This window comes from Babylonia areolata, chromosome 31 (genome assembly GCF_041734735.1).
Source record: "Babylonia areolata isolate BAREFJ2019XMU chromosome 31, ASM4173473v1, whole genome shotgun sequence".
NCBI lineage: Eukaryota > Metazoa > Mollusca > Gastropoda > Neogastropoda > Buccinidae > Babylonia > Babylonia areolata.
In genome coordinates this window covers 20,311,986-20,334,466 of record NC_134906.1, presented here as the reverse complement: position 1 = coordinate 20,334,466, position 22,481 = coordinate 20,311,986, and the positions used below count along the sequence as shown (strand labels likewise).

At 40.1% G+C, this 22,481-nt stretch overlaps 1 protein-coding gene and 1 long non-coding RNA gene across 2 annotated transcripts; both read right to left on the bottom strand.

Annotated features, from left to right (window-relative positions):
• Positions 1–3,361: 3,361 nt before the first annotated feature.
• Positions 3,362–4,350, bottom strand: LOC143276237 (uncharacterized). Its single transcript, XR_013053528.1, has 2 exons — positions 3,749–4,350; positions 3,362–3,707 (listed from the first exon to the last, which is right to left on the bottom strand). It is a non-coding gene; the product is annotated as an uncharacterized LOC143276237 (long non-coding RNA).
• Positions 4,351–6,419: 2,069 nt separating this feature from the next.
• LOC143275995 (uncharacterized) lies at positions 6,420–16,182 on the bottom strand. The gene is made up of 6 exons (XM_076580360.1): positions 15,947–16,182; positions 15,515–15,586; positions 11,816–11,986; positions 10,263–10,446; positions 6,731–7,476; positions 6,420–6,658 (listed from the first exon to the last, which is right to left on the bottom strand). Exons 1-5 carry the CDS (start codon positions 15,951–15,953, stop codon positions 7,326–7,328), a joined length of 585 nt encoding a protein of 194 aa, XP_076436475.1. The 5' UTR covers positions 15,954–16,182; the 3' UTR covers positions 6,420–6,658; positions 6,731–7,325.
• Between the last annotated feature and the right edge of the window lie 6,299 nt (positions 16,183–22,481).

Genomic DNA, 22,481 nt, shown 5'->3' with positions numbered 1-22,481 from the left:
CAGATGACTACCTGGCTCTTCATGTGAAACGAAATAGACCGAAACTATTTATTTTATGTTATTTTATTTATTTATTTATTTATTTTATTTATTTTTTTCTCAAGGCCTGACTAAGCGCGTTGGGTTACGCTACTAGTCAGGCATCTGCTTGGCAGATGTGGTGTAGCGTATATGGATTTGTCCGAACGCAGCGACGCCTTCTTGAGCTACTGATACTGATACTGATACTGAAACGAAACGAATGTTATTCAAAGAGGGTATTGGAATAAACACAGCAATAAACATTTTATTTATTCCTTTTTTTTTTGTTTTTTGTATGCTTGTAAAAAAATAATCTTGTTGTATGTTTTACATTTAGTCTTCCGAGAAAATAGAAAACGGTACGTATAATTGTATGGTTGATATATTTGTATATTTGTTGGCATGGATAGTACTGTACTGTGAAAAAAGTGCATCTAAAAATGTATTGTATTGTATTGTTTTGTTGTATGGTATTGTATTGTATTGTATTGTATTACTCTTTTGTCACTACAGATTTCTCTGTGTGAAATCCAGGGAGAGCGCGTCCCTACATTGAAAACACCACCGTGTTATGGGTTTTTTAAAATTTATTTTATTTTATTAATATTTTTTTTTATATCTGCCTTCATTTTTTTTAAAACTTGTTTTCCTATCGAAGAGGAATTTTCTATAGAGATTTACCAGGGACAACCCTCTTGTTGTCGGTTCTTTTTATGTGCGCTAAGTGCCCGCTGTACACGGGAACTCGCTCTACCGTCTCATCCGACTGACTAGCGTTCAGACCACCACTCAATGTCTAGTGGAGGGGGAGAAAATACTGACGACCATGGAATTCGAACCAGAGTGCTCAGATTCTCTCGCTTGCTAAGCGGACGCGTTACCTCCAGATCAACACTCAGCATGGACAAAGAACAGTGAAAAGACTGTGCATGCAGCATACCACATAACTTTGTGACTATTTTTTCAATCTCTTCTCCATTTGGAGTGGTGGCCTAGAGGTAACGCGCCCGCCTTGGAAGCGAGAGAATCTGAGCGCGCTGGTTCGAATCACGGCTCAGCTGCCGATATTTTCTCCCCCTCCACTAGACCTTGAGTGGTGGTTTGGACGCTAGTCATTTGGATGAGACGATAAAGCGAGGTCTCATGTGCAGCATGCACTTAGCGCACGTAAAAGAACTCAAGCCAACAAAAGGGTTGTTCCTGGCAAAATTCTGTAGAAAAACCCACTGCGATAGAAAAAAACAAATAGAGCTGCACACAGGAAATTAAAAAAAGAAAAAAGAAAAAAAAAGGGTGGTGCTGTAGTGTAGCGACGCGCTCTTCCTGTGGAGAGCAGCCCGAATTTCACACAGAGAAATACAATCTAAACTTTTGCTCTCGGCTGTAAATTCTACTGTCGATCTCTGGTCCTACATATTTACTCTCAGCTGTTACTTCTACTTTCGATCTGTATTAATTCTGCACCTTTGCTCTTGGCTATCAGTTCTACTTTGGATCTTTGCCCCTACATCTTTGCTCTCGGCTGTTACTTCTACTTTCGATCTCTATTCCTACATCTTTGCACTCGGCTGTTTACCTTCGATCTCTATTCCTTCTAGACATTTGCTTTTGGCTTTTCACTCTACTTTCGATTTCTGCTCCTTCAACATCTTTGCACTCAGCTGTTAATACTACTTTAGATCTCTACTCCTACACATTTGCTCTCGACTGTTGAGTCTACTTTCGATCTCTACCTCTTCTATATATTTGCACTCGGCTGTAATTTCTACTTTCGATCTCTACTCCTACAGCTTTGCACTCGGCTGTTGATTTTACTTTCGGTCTCTGCTCCTTCTACATCTTTGCTCTCGCCTGTTAATTCTACTTTCGATCTCTACTCCCTCTACATTTTTGTACTCGGCTGTTGATTCTGGAGTGCTGACAGTTCCACGAAAAAACACATAAATCCCATGGTCGGCGCTCCTTCTCCTGTCTTGTTCTGTAGCATGGGAAAACTGTCCTTCTCCCAAGTTCACTTATAAAGTCTCTTAAAACACACCTATTGCGTTCCACCTTACATTATATTGACTTGTGTTTCTTGGGCTTCTGATGTGTGCATGCGTACATGTATGCGCGCGCGCGTGTGTGTGTGTGTGCAAGTGTGATTGTGTATGCACATGCTTTTCCGTGTGTGAAGAACTTGATGCAAGTATGTTTATGTATGTTTAACGTTTTGTTATAAACAACACGAGCTTCCTGCCTGGGAGGTGTGAGAATCAAACTGCATTATTCTTCTTATTGTTATTATTATCATCGTCATTATACATACATTGCATTTTCACTCCAGGCGACGGTGCTGGAACCATGTGTATCGGCTTCTGCCTTTCCATTGAGTAGAGTCAGCGACGTGCAGAGGGGGTGCCTGTTGTCTGTCCTCCATAACCATCTACCCAGGCTTCGCGCCATAGATTTCACGAAGGCCTTTGATATGATAAGCAGGATCGGCCTCTTCAAGATTCTCCCCAAGATCGGATGCCCACCTAGGCTCCTGAGCATTATCAGATCTTTTCTAAGGCATGAAGGGCACTGTGATCTTTGGTGGCTCAACATCACATGCCTTCGATATCCGTAGTGGTGTGAAACAGGGCTGCGTTCTCGTACCCATCCTGCTCATGGCCTTCTAAATCTGGTGAACAGTTCTACACGGTTCTGCAGTAACTCTTCTCAGGATTACAAGAAAAAACGAAGAAGAAGAAGAAGAAGAAGAAGAAGATTCAAGATTCAAAAACTTCATTTTTCAAGGATAAAGATTTTAGGCATTGCCCATTCTTCCAATCTGTTCTTGTGACAACAATAGCAACAATATTGCCCGTTCTTCCAATCTGTCCTTGTGACAACAACAGCAACAATTACGTTCACGATACAACAATGATAAATTTAGAAAATACTACTACTACTTCTACATGTATGCACGCATGCAACCACCAATATACAGAAAGAAATGACTGGGTGAAAGACAGACCGGCAGGCAAACAATCAGAGAAAAACTACGTGGAGCGAAAACAAAGAAAAGATAAAAATACAAAAGAGAGATGAACTGACATTAATGAGTGTACAATTCACTTCTTTCCTTTATACTCATGCTCCCGCTCCCTGCACGCATCACCACCACCCCACACGCACACACATATAAACAACAAACAACACAGACACACAGACGCACTAACACACACACACACACACACACACACACACACACACACACACACACACACACACACACACACACACACACACACACACACACACACACACACACACACACACACACACACACACACATGCACACACAAACACACTGTTTTGCTTCAGCTTTATTCGCATACAAATTAAACTTGCAGCAATACTTTTGCATACACTCGTTCGGAAAACGCACACTGGTATTTTCCACAAAGAATCTCTCTCTTAGGACTTCAGATCAACAGACACCTTTGATCACAGCCTGCGTGAACAATGTCAATGAAGTACACCTTTGACCACAACCTGTGTGAACAATGTCAATGAAGTTCACCTTTGACCACAACCTGTGTGAACAATGTCAATGAAGTTCACCTTTGACCACAACCTGTGTGAACAATGTCAATGAAGTTCACCTTTGACCACAGCCTGTGTGAACAATGTCAATGAAGTTCACCTTTGACCACAACCTGTGTGAACAATGTCAATGAAATTCACCTTTCACCACAACCTGTGTGAACAATGTCAATGAAGTTCACCTTTGACCACAGCGGAATGGGAAGTCCAGAGTGGCATAAGGCAATGCGCAACTTTCAGATTAAAAAACTCACATGGTCATACTGCCCGGGACATGCAGGTGTTAAGGGAAATGAGCGAGCTGACAGACTTGCTGGTAACGCAACACCAACGAGCGGCCTACATCTAGGAAAATCGGAAATCCTCAGAAAGGTCAAAGCATATCAAAAAGAATAGGTACAAGGCCATCACACCATCGATCGCCTCAAAGAAATAAAAGCAGAGAGAGGGAGCGGCCGTAAGTCTAACATAAAAGGTAGAGCACGATGCTTTGCAAATCAAACAAATATCTGCATCATTTCCAAACCAACATTGCGCAAATTTCTTCAAAACGGAACAGAGTCTCTGTGGGCTTTTCCAAATACAATAGACTGAGCAACACACTAGACGCCACGTTCTTGGCATCAGAGATCTTTTCCCATCCCTCTTGCGGCCAATCAGTGGCAGCCTCTGTGCGTGTGTGTATGTGTGTGTTTGTGTGTATGTGTGGGTCTGTGTGTTTGAGTGCGTTTGTGCATGCGCGAGAGTGTAAGTGTACACAAGTGTCAGGAGAGTTATGTGCACGTGCGTATGTGTGTGTGTGTGTGTGTGTGTGTGTGTGTGTGTGTGTGTGACGGAGGAGGTGCGGGGGGAATGGGGGGTAGAGGATGAGGTATGTGAGTGTGTGCATGCCTACACTGTGGGAGCAACGGGATATTGGAACGAGCGGGTGTGTATATATATCTTTGTATATTTGTGTGTGGGGTTGGGGGTGGGAGATATGGGCGTATGTGTGTGTGCTTGTACAAGTAAGTGTTCATCTGTGTGTGTGTGTGTGTGTGTGTGTGTGTGTGTGTGTGTGTGTGTGTGTGTGCAGTGGAAGCTGCGATATGTAGTCTAGAAATGAGTGTGTGGAGGAGGGGGGTAGAGGAGGTGCAGGGTAATGTGTGTGTGTGTGTGTGTGTGTGTGTGTGTGTGTGTGAGAGAGAGTGTTGGGGCTCATGTACGTTTATGTGTATTTGACTGTGCTTTCATATCTGCGAAACTGCATGTTTGGTGCATATCTGTTATGCATGTGTGGGTGTATGTGTGAATGTGAGTCTTCATGTTTTACATTTATTTGCTTATTTATCATCATTGTTGTCTTATTTATTTATTTCTTTCTTTCTTTCTTTATTTATTATTATTATTATTATTATTATTATTACTACTACCTTTTTATTTTATAATTATTTATTTATTTACTTATCTATGTACGCTTATTGCTGACTTCATCAAGTTTTTGCGCCTTATACATATTATTAGTGGCGGTAGTAGTGTTGTTTTGTTTTTTTAATGTTTTTATCTATTATTTATTCACCTTTTTTTTCTTTTTCTTTTTTCTTTTTTTTCTCAAGGCCTGACTAAGTGCGTTGGGTTACGCTGCTGGTCAGGCATCTGCTTGGCAGATGTGGTGTAGCGTATATGGATTTGTCCGAACGCAATGACGCCTCCTTGAGCTAATGAAACTGAAACTGAAACCACAGCTTGTGTGGACAATGTCAATGAAGCTCACCTTTGACCCAACCTGTGTGAACAATGTCAATGAAGTTCACCTTTCACCACAGCCTGTGTGAACAATGTCAATGAAGTTCACCTTTGACCACAACCTGTGTGAACAGTTTCAGTTTCAGTTTCAGTAGCTCAAGGAGGCGTCACTGCGTTCGGACAAATCCATATACGCTACACCACATCTGCCAAGCAGATGCCTGACCAGCAGCGTAACCCAACGCGCTTAGTCAGGCCTTGAGAGAAAAAAAAAGAAAAAAGAAGAAAAAGGTAAATAAATTATTGATAAGCTTACATAAATAAATAAATAAAAATTATGATATAAAAAAGGTAGTAGTAATGAAAATAATAATAAAATAATAATAATAATAGTAATAGTAATAATAATAATAATAATACATAAATAAATAAATAAATAAATAAGACAATAATGATGATAAATAAGCAAATAAATGTAAAACATGAAGACACACATTCACATATACACCCACACATGCATAACAGATATGCACCAAACACGCAGTTTCACAGATATGAAAGCACAGTCAAATACATATAAACGTACATGAGCACCAACACACACACACACACACACACACACACACACACACACACACACACACATTACCGTGCACCTCCTCTACCCCCCTCCTCCACACACTCATTTCTAGTCTATGTATCGCAGCTTCCACTGCACACACACACACACACACACACACACACACACACGCACACACACACAGATGAACGCTTACTTGTACAAGCACACACACACACGCCCATATCTCCCCCCCCAACGCCCCCCCCCACATATATACAAAGATATATATATATATATATAATATATACGTTCCAATATCCTGTTGCTCCCACAGTGTAGGCATGCATACACTCACATACCTCATACATTGTGTGAAAAATGTCGATGAAGTTCACCTTTGACCACAACCTGTGTGAACAATGTCAATGAAGTTCACCTTTGACCACAACCTGTGTGAACAATGTCAATGAAGTTCACCTTTGACCACAGCCTGTGTGAACAATGTCAATGAAGTTCACCTTTGACCACAGCCTGTGTGAACAATGTCAATGAAGTTCACCTTTGACCACAACCTGTGTGAACAATGTCAATGAAGTTCACCTTTGACCACAACCTGTGTGAACAATGTCAATGAAGTTCACCTTTGACCACAACCTGTGTGAACAATGTCAATGAAGTTCACCTTTGACCACAACCTGTGTGAACAATGTCATTGAAGTTCACCTTTGACCACAACCTGTGTGAACAATGTCAATGAAGTTCACCTTTGACCACAGCCTGTGTGAACAATGTCGGTGAAGCTCACCTTTGACCACAACCTGTGTGAACAATGTCAATGAAGTTCACAACCTGTGTGAACAATGTCAATGAAGTTTTCAGCATTGCTTTCTTCGTCTCTGATTTTCTCTTTGTGTTGTTTTGATCTTATCGCATTGCATGATTTACGTTGTGTGAAGAAGTAATCTGAAATAGCAGATACGTTGAAACTTACCACTTTGTTGTTATTGTTGTTGGTGGTGGTGGTGGTTGTGGTGGTGGTTCATTGACAAGGTTCTGGATTTAGAAACATCACTTTTCTGTTACGTACGTGTTTGCAAATCAAAAAAAACATTTCTTCAACAATAACCCAAAATCAGGTAATTTGTGAAATCCAAAGAAAGAAAGAAAAAAAAAAAAAAGATTTACGAACATCCAATGTGTTCAAGACAATCCCTTCTACATTCAGCTTTGCTTTGGTACAGTCAAGCAGCTGATAATCACACACACACACACACACACACACACACACACACACACACATTGTTTAAACGACCATGCAGACCCAAACCAACAGTATCAAATGGCAAAATTCACTTCCAGAACATGGGATGTCTACAAGGGATAGACGATACAACGTCTTTCTTCATATAGAGTTCACTGTGATCGATGTATTCCATATCAGGCGTTACCAAAGCGGCACCCAGTTTGCAGGCAAACCGTATATTCTTTCGGGGTTGCAGTCGAAAGCCATTCTGCGGGCAATTTCCAAAATATGAACCATGCGCCTTCCTCTCACAGCGCACCAAACCAAGTCTGCTACGGTGACAGTCTCACACCTGCAGACATGAAGAACATGTGTTAAAAGTCATTGAGCCCTGCGGCTTAACATTGCTCTGGAGTCGAATTGTGTCTGTTAAAATAAAACCTCTTGACTGCAAGGAAAAGTAAACAGTAGAAAGTGGCGTTTCAAGTCATGAATCAGTATCCAGAACAATCAGCCAAAAACTGAAAAAATGTCTGCAGATATACTGCTCTAGATCGAATGTGCGAATTTTCAGTCTTCCAGATATATTTCCCTTTTTCTCTATGATGTCATCAGTGACGTCATTATGGACGTAAGAGCTACGTTCTGCGGCAGTTAAGAGGTTTCTAAGTTCCTACATATTATGCATAAACCACAATTAAAGGAAACCAACTACAGTATTTCCGGATGAGTGCACGCGTAAATTGGAGGAAAAGACAGTATGTTTTCTGTGTTTTTTTTCTGCATCAATATGGCATGGAAGTCTGCGAAGACTGTACGCTCCCCAGAGTTGAATGGGTTAAGCATTTCTTAAAGGTCCTTGATATATCATCCCCCCCTTGTGTATTAACGAGGGCAAAATTTGTATATATGTGAAAGGGTAACCAGCCACTCTTTCTCTGCGACTAAGTATCTCTGTCATCTGAATGAAATAATCTCTATTGTAAACAAGTAATCGATAAACAGTTTGCATAGAGAAGTCAGTAAGTACATGCATAACATGTACATGCATAATTTACTTCCGTTACATGTTTACAAACTTACGAATCCATTGTATGATTTGTCTGTATATTGTAATAAGTGTACATTACAAGAGTTCTTTTGAAGGTAAAAATTCGATTTTGTAGAACAGGTAGCAGGGTATTGTCATTAACATTTATTGACTCTGAAATACAATTCTGACGGATATGACCGCAATGAGGACACACAAAAATGAAGTGGTATTCATTTTCCAGGGTGCTAGGACAAAACGGACAGAAACGGTTTACATCAGCGTTCTGATTCATTAATTATTATCATGCCTACCAGGCTACATCAAGGAAATAATCGCATTCAGCATGCTTCATGAGGGTTTCCCAGAGCAAAGGGGCTGTGCTTTCTGCCGCTTTTTCACTCTGGAGTTGCCATTGACATGGGGAGTGCTCACTGACAAATTGAACACTGACTGAGCGCCTACCTTGCGCAAGGCTGTCATTTTTTAAAAAAACTCACTTGTGTAAACAAAGTGAGTCTATGTTTTAACCCGGTGTTCGGTTGTCTGTGTGTGTGTGTGTGTGTGTGTGTGTGTGTGTGTGTGTGTGTGTGTCCGTGTGTCTGTGTGTCTGTGTGCCCGTGGTAAACTTTAACATTGACATTTTCTCTGCAAATACTTTGTCAGTTGACACCAAATTTGGCATAAAAATAGGAAAAATTCAGTTCTTTCCAGTCATCTTGTTTAAAACAATATTGCACCTCTGGGATGGGCACACACACACACACACAAAAAGAAGCCTAATTATATGCAAACTGCATTTACTGTTATATTTATATTTTTTGTATTCTCTAAACTTGGCACTTTGACCTCTTATTCTGACACAACAACAAGAGGAGTCATTATTATCATTTTTTGTTCAAACAGGAACTTCTTTTGCTAAGCATGGAATTTTTATTTATTTTGCAAACGTTTTGGTGCAGATAGTAAAAAAGGGAAATTACTCTGTAATTAATACTAGGGGACTTAATTTATCACAAATGAGTCTTGAAGGCCTTGCCTCTGTTGTTTTTCTTCATCTTCTTCGTTCGTGGGCTGCGACTACCAAGTTCACTCGTATACACGAGTGGGCTTTTACGTGTATGATCGTTTTTATCCCCGCTATGTAGGCGGTCATGGTTCGTTTTTCATGGGGGATTTCAAGTGTCAAAATCTGTACAAAGATCGTTTTTGTGCTTCTTCCCCTGTTCTTAAAAAAACAAAACCAAAACCACTGTATCCTTGATTTGATTAATACCCAGTTCGTGCTGCAGTTATTCTGTGAACACTTACTTGTTTCCGATGGAACGTCCAACTGTCAGATTTTACGTGTATGACCGTTTTTGTTTAAATCTATTTACCCCGCCATGTAAGCAGCCATGTTCCGTTTTCGGGGCTGTACACACTAGGTATGCTCTTGTTTCCATAGGGAGGAAGGTGGCAGAATGGTTAAGACGCTCAGCTGCCAATACAGAGAGTCCGTGAGGGTGTGGGTTCGAATCCCGCTCTCGCCCTTTCTCCTAAGTTTGACTGGAAAATCAAACTGAGCGTCTAGTCTTTCGGATGAGACGATAAACCGAGGTCCCGTGTGCAGCACGCACTTGGCGCACTGAAAAAGAACCCATGGCAACGAGAGTGTTGTCCTCTGGCGAAATTACGTAAAATGAAATCCACTTTCATAGGTACACAAATATGTAAGCATGCACTCAAGGCCTGAATAAGCGCGTTGGGTTATGCTGCTGGTCAGGCATCTGCTCAACAGATGTGGTGTAGCGTGTATGGATTTGTCCGAACGCAGTGACGCCTCCTTGAGAAAGTGAAACTGAAACTGAAACTTGTTTCCATAACCCACCGAAAGCTGACATCGATGACAGGATCTTTACGTATTTGATATGCGTGCACACACGATGAGGTTTCATGTTATAGCATGTCTGCACATATATTGACCTGGGAGATCGAAAAAAGACAACTACATGAAAAAAAAGAAGAAACACACACACACACACACACACACACACACACACACACATCTATATATATATATATATATATATAAAACACCTACATAACGAAACAAACAAAATACCCACACTGTGTGTGTACCCCACTTGAAGAGAGTATTGGGGGGACACATTTCGCAGGGAAGTACAGCAGCACCGTCCACACAGCGGATGAAGCCATTGCAGTAATTCGGGTGAGCAACGTTCCAGGGAGTGGAGTTGTTGTAGCCGGGTGGAGGGTGCTGACACAGGGCGTTGAGCCTGTGGATCCACTCTGTCAATCAAACACACTGTGATGATATGGTGTGTGTGTGTGTGTGTGTGTGTGTGTGTGTGTGTGTGTGTGAGAGAGAGAGAGAGAATGTTTGTGTGTGTGTGTGTGTGTGTGTGTGTGTGTGTGTGTGTCTGTGTGTCTGTGTCTGTGTCTGTGTGTCTGTTTGTGTCTGTGTGCGGTATGTGTGTGTGTGTTCTTTTCTTTCATTTTTTATCACGTTAAGTTATAGTTTATGTCTAAATTATGAAGTGTTTGTCTTTTTTGTCTCTGTGTTGTTGTTTTTTTTGTTGTTGTTTTTTGTTTTTAAAAAAAATATTTTTGTTGTTGTTTTTTTTTAAGTCTAATTTTCGTTCTTCTTTTCTTTTCAGTGCCCATTGTGTTATGAAGAAATATTATTAAAAGATTTTTAGATAATATAACATAGTAATGATAGCATGACTCAAGGTCTATACCACCTTTGTATATAAAACAAGCTACGCTGCACTGTACAACGTAAAATCGATGTTTTAAGCATACATTTAAACGCTAAAAGGACAACAACCGTGCCCGATTTTCCAGAGCAGTCCACCTTATTAAATTGCACACCACTGCCTTAATGATTATACTAATGATAGTGTAATTCAAAGTCTATACCACGTTTCTGGATAAAACATGCTAAACAGCACTGAACAGTGTGAAAAACCGAAGTGGTGAAAACATGCATTCAAACTGTAATAAGACGACTACCGTACCCTTTTCCAGAAATCCACCTCATTGAAGTGAAAACCACAGCCTTAAATGATATAATGATAGTTTCATTCAAAACCTTACCACCTTTCTGGCTAAAACATTCTAAACTGCATTGCACAGTGTAAAAAAATCGATGTGGTGAAAACATGCATTTAAACACTAAAAGGACGACAACTGTACCCGCTTTTCCAGAACAAGCAGAGATTCGATGCAGCGTACCTCGGGTGCAAACCACACAGCCTTGATAATAACATAATAATGGTAGTATAATCTAAAGCCAATACCACCTTTCTACGTCAAACAAGTTAAACTGCACTGTACATCGATATGCTGAACACGCATTTAAACATTAACTCTCTCCATACGAACGGCGAAAGAGACGACGTTAACAGCGTCTCACCCCAGTTACCGTCATCAAAATATGCAAGCGGAAGGCTCTTATACTGAAGAGGTGAATGTTGACAAAGAATACCACAATTCTGACGACGGAAGCTAAAGGTTGGGTCATTCAGACACCCACTGGACATCCGAGGCGTCTGTGTAGAGGAGAAGAGAGGACTGGCCGTACTGAGTGAGTTAAAAGGACGACTATCGTAACCGCTTTTTTTTCAAGAACAAGCAGAGAATCGCTGCAGCATACCTTGGGTGCATTTCTCCTCGTTGAAGTGAACACCACAGCCTTGTTTCTGCTCACTGAAGGCGGCGCCGAGGCCACAGTTTTCAGGGGGCATCAGAGTGCCCCCGATACATCTCTGGAACTTGGTGCAGTCCCCTGGCACTGGGAGCAACGTGTCCTTGCCTGGCTGGCATCCTGGAAGAAGGAGAGGATATATCAGAAGTCCCCCCCAAAAAGTGAACCGCTTTTTAACAAGTATTTTCTCAGTGATAGAGAAACCGAATTCATTGAAAATTTTCACACAGTAACCTTAGGGTATCTTCAGCAAGTCTGCAAAATATCTAAAAGTTCGAGTATTGTCAAATTCAAAACAGCATGTCAAAAAATCCAATATCAGAGTGTCGGCATCTGTCAATCAGTGTCAGTCTAAAAATAGCCTGTCTGGGTGTCAAGTCTATTGATTTTTTTTTTTTTTTTTTTTTGTCGTCTGTATCCAAAATCAGATTTGTCCAAAGTTTCAGTTTGGAAGGATCAACCATGCCTTTGAGTGAAAGTGATAAGGTTACCATTGAAAACTGTTTCAAGGAGAAAGGCTGGGGTGGAAGAAGGATCGTAAAGGAATTTCCAGGCAAGGGGTGGAGTCATGTCACTGTAAATAGACTTATTGCTAAAATACGCACTACATGGTCAGTAGCACGTTAAATTGGTAGTGGGAGACCCAAGACTGCATGTTCGGAGGAGAACAAGGACCGTGTTGAGGAACCCACAAATCTGTCAGAGAAGTTACATACGATTTGTTGATGATACCCTAAGGTTACTGTGTGAAAAAATTCAATGAATTCGGTTTCTCTATTACTGAGAAAATACTTGTCAAAAAGCGGTTCACTTTTTGGGGGACACCCGATATATATATATATATATATATATATATATATATAGAGAGAGAGAGAGAGAGAGAGAGAGAGAGAGAGAGGCAGAGAGACAGAGACAGAGACACGGACAGAGAACGTATAGGGAACGAATGGAAGAACTTCACTTCAGTTCTTTCCTCGCACAGAGAACGCAACGTTTGTGGTCTATTCAGAAGGAAAGATAGAGGGACTTCAGACTACTATATGATTTGTGGTCTATTCAGAAGGAAAGATAGAGGGACTTCACACTACTATATGATTTGTGGTCTGTTCAGAAGGAAAGATAGAGGGACTTCAGACTACTATATGATTTGTGGTCTAGGGACTTCAGACTACTATATGATTTGTAGTCTGTTCAGAAGGAAAGATAGAGGGACTTCAGACTGCTATATGATTTGTGGTCTGTTCAGAATGAAAGATAGAGGGACTTCAGACTGTTATATGATTTGTGGTCTGTTCAGAATGAAAGATAGAGGGACTTCAGACTACTATATGATTTGTGGTCTGTTCAGAATGAAAGATAGAGGGACTTCAGACTGCGATATGATTTGTGGTCTGTTCAGAAGGAAAGATAGAGGGACTTCAGACTACTATATGATTTGTGGTCTAGGGACTTCAGACTACTATATGATTTGTAATCTGTTCAGAAGGAAAGATAGAGGGACTTCAGACTGCTATATGATTTGTGGTCTGTTCAGAATGAAAGATAGAGGGACTTCAGACTGCTATATGATTTGTGGTCTGTTCAGAATGAAAGATAGAGGGACTTCAGACTACTATATGATTTGTGGTCTGTTCAGAATGAAAGATAGAGGGACTTCAGACTGCGATATGATTTGTGGTCTGTTCAGAATGAAAGAAAGAGGGACTTCAGACTGCTATATGATTTGTGGTCTGTTCAGAAGGAAAGATAGAGGGACTTCAGACTACTATATTATTTGTGGTCTGTTCAGAATGAAAGATAGAGGGACTTCAGACTACTATATGATTATTTTTGTAGTCTATTCAGAAGGAAAGATAGAGGGACTTCAGACTACTATATGATTATTTTTGTAGTCTATTCAGAAGGAAAGATAGAGGGACTTCGGACTACTATATTATTTGTGGTCTGTTCAGAAGGAAAGATAGAGAGACTTCAGACTACTATATGATTTGTAGTCTGTTCAGAAGGAAATATAGAGAGACTTCGGACTACTATATTATTTGTGGTCTATTCAGAAGGAAAGATAGAGAGACTTCAGACTACTATATGATTTGTAGTCTATTCAGAAGGAAAGATAGAGAGACTTCAGACTACTATATGATTTGTGGTCTATTGAGAAGGAAATATAGAGAGACTTCAGACTACTATATGATTTATTGAGATAGGTCATAGTCCCTTCTGAATGGGTGGAAACTAATACATTAAGTTTTCCGCATTTATACCGAAAAAACAAACAAACAAAAAACAAAAAAAAAACAAAAAACAAAAACAAAAAAAAAACTGTTACTGTTCATTTAAGGGATAACCAATGAGCAGGACACATAATCACTTCATAGTTTACGTAACCTCCCTTACCCTTTGGAAATATTATACAGAAAAAAAAAATCAAACATTTACAATTTATTTACTCATTGTTGAAAGATGGAAATGAACTTTACTTTCGTCGGGAGGTCTCAGAACGACTGCGAAAATTGTGTGTGTGTGTGTGTGTGTGTGTGTGTGTGTGTGTGTGTGTGTGTGTGTGTGTGTGTGTGTGTGTGTGTTTTCTTCTCAATTCCTGAGGAGCTGGGCACTCAAAAACTTCAACTTGATTTGCAAAACTTTACAAGTTGCAAGAAAAAGGGAAAAGAGATTTCTCAGTTTAATATTGTTTCAAGAGTATAGCAATATTTGACACACCACACACAGAAAGGTTTGTCAGTAGCCTGTGTGATATTTATTCATATCCATCTAAATACACAGCCTCATACTAGTTGAGGTTTTGAACATTCCACACAACTGTTTTTGAATATTGTTTTGAACGTGATTATTCCATTCGTGATATATAAGTATATAAACTCAACAACTGTCTTCATAAAAACACTTCAAAATTATAACTGATATTTTCTTGTTTGCACCTCACGAACGCAAATCCATACTGATTACTACAAGCGAATTATTGATGCCCGCGTATGTATGTTCCTTGACAATGCAGATTACCTGACATAACCATTAAATAGTAGCCTGTCACCATTCATACACGTAGAGAACAAAATAAAGGCGAAAAAACGAGCGGAAACCAGAGAAAAGAAATCAGAAAAAAAGAAATAATACAACGCTTTGGAAAGAGAATATAACTATAAGTAAACAGACTGAACGATAATAAACAGACAGATATTCACATAGGTAACAGAAACATATCAGTAAAGATTAACAGATACATAGAAACTTCTCTTATGGACAGGACTGATTGTCTATGATTTTTGTTTCTGTTTGTCCTTCTCTCTATCTGTCTCTATCTCTGTCTGTCTCTCTCTCTCCCTATCTTACCAACAATATATGCACACTATCTACATCATTTTATTTATTTATTTATTTATTTATTTTTGTTTTAAATTTTTTTATTTTATTTTATTTTACTTTATTCATTTTTTAATTATTTTTTTATTACTTTTTTTCAAGGCCTCACTAAGTGCGTTGGGTTACGCTGCTGGTTAGGCATCTGCTTGGCAGATGTGGTGCAGCGTATATGGATTTGACCGAACACAGTGACGCCTCCTTGAGCTAATGATACTGATACTGATAGAGAACAAACACCAAAGACATAATCACCAGCAGCACACTATTTACCTGCATCTGTCGAAACGCGCTTGACATTGGCAGAGAGATATACCAGCAACACGAGCAATGTGGGTTTTCCGTCTGCAAAAAAGGAAAAAAAGAAAAAAAAAGTAATGATGATGATGATGATGAATGATGATGATTATAATGATCATTATTGATACTTAGCGACTAATATATATATATATATATATATATATATATATATATCACTCTGTCCAGTAAACTACTCTATGTATTTTACAAAACGTATGATATTATACATAGCACATGATATAATACAACAAAGGAACCAGCTGAGAAGAAAATAGAAGGATAGGCTTTAACAGAGTGCCTTTCGTTTTGTTTGTTGTTTTTTCTTAAGAGTGACAGAAGAACACTTAGAGAGAAGAGAAATAGAAAGAAGACTCCAGACACATATGACAACCTGTCATCACTCACTATTCATGGTGTGTCCAAGTCCTCCGACTGTCTTCCTACCAGACGAAGAACTCCAGTTTCCGGGACACGAGGGTGGTCGCCCCTTTTATAGGTTGCCCAGTTGGTGCATACGCAATTTGAACTTGAGTAAGGCGGAGACAGGGCTAAGAAAGACCAACAACTGCGAAAACAGAAGCAGGACAAAGCAAATCGGGTGGAGAGCATAGAATGTCTTCGTACCAGACAAAGAACTCCAGTTTCCGGGACACGAGGGTGGTCGCCCCTTTTATAGGTTGCCAAGTTGGTGCACACGCGATATGCATTGAGTAAGGCGGACACAGGTCCTCCAGGGTTAAGGAAGATCAACATTGCGAAAATAGAAGCAGGACGATGGAAATCCGGTGGAGAGCAAACACCATGTTGACTTGAACTGGGGACATCCTGGTTAAGATCATTGTGCACTTTGTACGTGTAGTATTTGTTCTAAGGAATAATTTTTTTTTAAAATGCGGAGAACGCTCATGAAAGCCTTTATCGTCCAGAAAAAAACAAAACAACAACAACAAAAACCACTTAAGGACCGGAGCATATTATCTTATCTTTAAAAATTTTTTTTTTTAAGAAAGTTCATATCACTTATTTTGATGTGAGGTTTACATATCTACCTGCCGTTTTCAGCCTATCTCTGATTTTAACATTTCGAAGTCGAAATATTTTAATTGTCAGACCACAGATCCATAACAATGGAGTTCACAAGGACAAACAGAATTAATACAGGGAAATGAATATTAGGACTATCATTGAAGTACATGGGCATCGATAACGATTCTAGAGCATTTGCTCGTAATGAAAACGCCTTGAATACAAACTTGCATATACTGACACTCAGTCTCTCACTCGCACAAGATAACAACATGAACATCTTAAATGCACTTGGGTGTTTGTGAAATTTAGCAGGAATAAACTGAGAACGCAGGGAACAATACTTAAGGCAGACTAAAAGAAAATGCATATCGGTTTCCAGAATGTCATCTCAAAAAGGACAATTCCTACTTTGCCCATCATAATTAAACTGCAAAACGTGTGAGCGCAAGTTGGACATTCCAATTCTAAACCGCGAAAAAACACGACGCATACTTATACATTTGACATTGTTCAAGTAAGGTTAAAGTGACAAGGACTGGCTGTAAGCTGAATATACATCATAAAAAGCGAGAGACTGGAGAGCTGAATGCCAGTCTTGAGTAAAGCAATCAACCAGACGCTGCTTAAATTCAATCATAAACATTTTGACATTACCAACTGACCGAGCCTCCCAAACAACACCAAATCTAAATTTATACAAAACATTTCTCACAGTTTCAGTTTCAGTTTCAGTAGCTCAAGGAGGCGTCACTGCGTTCGGACAAATCCATATACGATACACCACATCTGCCAAGCAGATGCCTGACCAGCAGCGTAACACAACGCGCTTAGTCAGGCCTTGAGGGGAAAAAAAAAGAAAGAAAAAAAAGGTGAATAAATAATAGATAAGCTTACATAAATAAATAAATAAAATATTTATATCATCAGAGGATTAAGAAAACCTAACCTAAACATACACATAATTATACATAATAAATAAAATTATACATAATATAACACGACAGAGAGGGAAGGACACGATGACGCACTCACAGAGCAGGCCCAATTACAATAATTATGATTTAGCAATGATAACATCATATTGTAAGCTTTCTTAGGGAAACGGTCATTATCCATAAAGACAACACGAAGCCAAAATTTAATGAACTTAGAGTGGGTGGTCACATACAGGGGATAGCGACCAAGTTCACCGTAAATCAAGTGTCTTGGTGCTCTCTGACTCACGCTCAAAAGACGCTTCATTGCAGACAGGTGCACCCTTTCAATGCACTCTTGATTTCCAGTCAAACCCCGAACTTCTGCGCCGTATGTCAAAACTGGTTTGATTTGCATGTCAAATAGTTTGAAAAAAATACCGGGGGAGTGTTCACCAATAGACCAAAGCATTTTAACTCACCCAGTACGGCCAGTTCTCTCTTCTCCTCCACACAGACCCCTCGGATGTCCAGTGGGTGTCTCAATGATCCAACCTTTAGCTTCCATCGTCAGAATTGTGGTATTTGTGAACATTCACGTATTCAGTGTAAGAGCCTTCCGCTTGTAATATTTTGATGGTGGTAATTGGGGAGAAACGCTGTTAACGTCGTCTCTTTCGCCGTTCGTATGGAGAGAGTTAAAGATAGCTGCACATTCCTTTCTCGCACGTTCAGACAAATCACGCATAGTGGGTTGGAAAGAAAGTCGCGTAGTAAGGATAACACCAAGAAACGTGTACATGCTAACAGTTTTCAGTTGTGCATCACCAAACATCCATCCCTCGTTCTGTGCAAGAAAACCTCCATTTCTAAAGACAACAATATTTGATTTATCAAGGTTTACAACTAAATCAAGGCGTCTGGCGGTTTCGAACAAAACATTCAGCATAATTGATTTTAACATTTCAAATTGTTGTTAGGTTTATAAACTGGCGCTTCGCTTGGCAATGCAATGGATAATGATTTATCATCTGATGATAAAAATGATAGTTGTACTGAGCATCTAAATTCAAAAGCAGAACAAATGTTAAATTACAGGATACGAAACAAACAAACAAACAAAAAATTCCAATGCCTTTGTAAGAGAAATGCTGATGAAAAAAAATTAAGTGATTAGTTTTGACTGATTTGAGGGTTTTTTTGTGGTGTGTTTTTTTGCCATTTTTCAAAAAGGTGATGTCAACCATGCTGATAACTGTATTGTATATCGTTCAATGCTTAAATACATTTGTTTTCCTATTAAAGTAAGTGGATTTTTCTACAGAATTTTGTCGGGTACAATCCTTTTTGGATGGAAAATGACAGCAGAGGAAAACAGACCAAGAAAAGTTGGGTTCTGGTAGCGCAATGGCTCTTACAATAGACAGCTTGGATGTGTAGGCGTTTACATTTGATGATGATGATACGATATGGCTACTTATATTGCGCCTATCCTTGGTCGGAGACCACGCTCTAAGCGCTTTGCAAATACGGTGTCATTTCCAAAACAGGCTGCCTATCTGGGTAAAACTGACCGACAGCTGCCATTGGGCGCTCATCATTCGTTTCCTGCGTCATTCAATCAGGTTCCAGTCACGCACACATGCATGTGCAGACATGTATCATTTTACGTATATGACCGTTTTGTTTAACCCCCCAACCGCCCAACCCCACTCCACTCACCCCCCGCCATGTAGGCAGCCATACTCCTTTTTCAGGGGTGTGCATGTTCTTGTTTCTATTACCCACCGAACGTTGAAATGGATTACAGGATCTCTAATGTGCGTATTTGATCGTTGATCTTCACGCACAGAGTGCAACCTACAGGCTGTCATTGCATGTTTGCTTTTCTTTTTTAGAACCAAAACAGAAACGGATTTCTGACCACCCTAGCCCCCAATCCCCGCCCACCCCCCACCCCCCACCTCCCCCCAAAAAAAACAAACAAAAACAATCAAACAAACAAACAAACAAAAAAAACAACAACAGCACAAACTATTCGCATTTTTAATCGTTTTATGGAGTTGATAAAGTTTTTTCGTTTTTTTAAAAATTCAATTAACAGAGGACGCATGCTGTAGCCTATGGTAATCTAAAATGGTATTGAACGAAAATTTTACAAGTGCACTAAATGCATGTGCAATAGCACCAAGTGTGGGGAGATAATTTATGTTGTGCAAACATGTTAGATTATATCAAAATCAACTGCTCTGGCAGAGTGAAATAAGGAAACCAGTGCCACCTGGGATTAGTTTCCTGTTTCCGTAAAAATGAATTAGCAATGCGCATCATTGCTAACGTGAGATATGGAGCCACTTTCCTTCTTCTTGTAGTTTAACTCTCTCCATACGAACGGCGAAAGAGACGACGTTAACAGCGTTTCACCCCAGTTACCATCATCAAAATATTGCAAGTGGAAGGCTCTTATACTGGAGAGGTGAATGTTGACAAAGATACCACAATTCTGACAACGGAAGCTAAAGGTTGGGTCATTCAGACACCCACTGGACATCCGAGGGGTCTGTGTAGAGGAGAAGAGAGGACTGGCCGTACTGAGTTAATGATGTGGTTATATTTTCACATACAGTTGCAGGCTCATCATCTCTGGGATATGTGTTATATCTACCGACTTGATTGTGACTTCAACTGAACGCCAACATGGGAAAATAATTATTACAACACTGTATTTTGAAAGAGTAGACAGCTCGGTGCAATGGGAAAGTGTGTATATGGAAGAATCGGATGCCCGTGTTTGGTTTTGTTGTTGTTGTTGGGTGATTTTTTTTTCATAGATATTAGGGACCCCCACCCCCAACTCCCTACCACTTCCCCCCACTCCCGTAACTCTTCTCACACTTTTGCTGTTGCATATTAGATATGTCGCTTGTGTGGCCAAGAATGACCTGTCATGGATAATTCCGCATTAATATTTAACAGATCTTTGAATTGTTTTCCAAACTTCTTTGTTCAGATGTACGTGCTACCTATTTTGCACTGTCATTCTGAATGTGGGAATCAGCAAACGCACACACACGCGCGCGCGCGCACGCGCACACACGCACGTACACGCACGCACATACACACGAGCACCCACCCACTGCGCGCATGCACGTACACACACACACACACACACACACACACACACGTTAAGTGCTTTGTATCAGCTTTATTCGCATTGAGAATACATTTGTAGCAAGAGTATTACATACAGATCCCGAGACCAGTATTTTCCATAACAGTTTAAGACCGACGATTTTTTGTTTGTTTGTTTTTGTTTTGTTTCTTGTTGGCAACCACAACTCATTAACATTATCCCCATAATTCCCCGTGGTTACTTTCTTTTTTTCCCCTTTGATATCTTTATTTTATTATTTTAATTTTCTTTTTTTTTTCTTTTCAGTTTCGTCTTTTGATTTCGTTTAATTTTTTTTTTATAGGTTTGTATTTACAAATTCCATGAAAAAAAGGTGGTGTGAAAGGAGACTCAAGTAATGTCGATAATGATACTACTGCTACTACTACTGTTATTATTATTATTAGTAGTAGTAGTAGTAGTAGTGGTAGTAGTATTCTTATTTGTGCTGTCATTGTTACATTGCTATCATTACTATTGTTGAATGTAAATAAATAATGTTTTTAGATTATTGTGTTGTTCACTTGTCCAAGAAAAGATACAAATCCACCAGTTCATTTTGACGAGTAATGTGATCGATCCAGAATGTCCTTTGTGCATTCAGCTACAATGGGTGAAGCAGGTCATAATTACACGCATTGTGTATAATCACATATAGTTCCACATTACTGGTGCACATTCAGCTATAACTGATAAAGCAGTTCACAGTTACACGCACTATGTATGATCAGACGGTCCCAAATCATTAGTCTGTTGACATGCTGGTGAGTACAATGGTTTTTATTTGACCTGTAGAATGCGGCCGTGCTTTGTTCCCCAGAAATGACGTCATTCTAGTGTGACGTTTTAGGAAGAACTGTGCAGTCCACTACTCCAATGACGCGCTGATGTTTGAAGAATGACGTGTCCGGACATGCTGGTGAACTTCATCATTATCCGATGACAATTGAGAAAAAAACAGAAAAGACAAGAAGAATGCGTTGGAGGGGGGAGGGTGTGGGCGAGAGGGGAGCGGGGAGGGGGCAGGTGGACAAATACACAGCCTCTGTCAATTTACTCTGCTTTATAAAGTGACAGGTTTCTCTCTTTTACGTGAGGCGTTACCATTCGCTGTAGAGTTGGGTTTAACCCTTTCACCGCCAGTCAATTTAGAGTATAAAATTCCCTTGTGGTATAAACACAGAAAAGACAGTGGCTAAGAATAGCTGGGGATTCCCCCTGCGATGTCTAGAAAATATGGCCTATCCTACCACCGAACATTAAGAGCAGTAGGTTCATGGATAACAGACCAATGAATGGTCACCTTTCAGTGACATGGGTCCTCTACCACGCCTGTGCATAAATGCGAGCTTGGCGGTGAAAGGGTTAACGATAATATATTGCTGCTTACTTGGACTGACTTAGTTACTAGTCCCATAACCCGCCCCGGTGGTAGGGTTATTGCGTGGTGGATCGCCGAACAAGAAGCCTCCATCTGTCCCGGTCAGTGGCAAGTGCCTGGGTTTGGGCGAAGGTTTTCCCCAGGTCCACACAAGGATGTTATCTGTCCACCTCTCTTCTCCAACGTCTTCTTCTCCCCTTTCTTTCCTTGAACCGTTCCTTGAAGAATGGTCTTGGAGAGGCCACAAGATCTTGTTAGGTGGCCATAATTATCATTTCAGTTCCATCTTTGCTACGAAGTCTTGCTGTCTACTGTAAATCAGAGTGGAAATAATAGAGGGAATGATATATGGCTAGTGTTTAAAGGCAAGTTTGCTGACGCCCTCAGGGTCAAAATGTTAATTAAGAGTTTGGGTCTGGGTTCCCTGAAGGTTGCGTTGTTCGA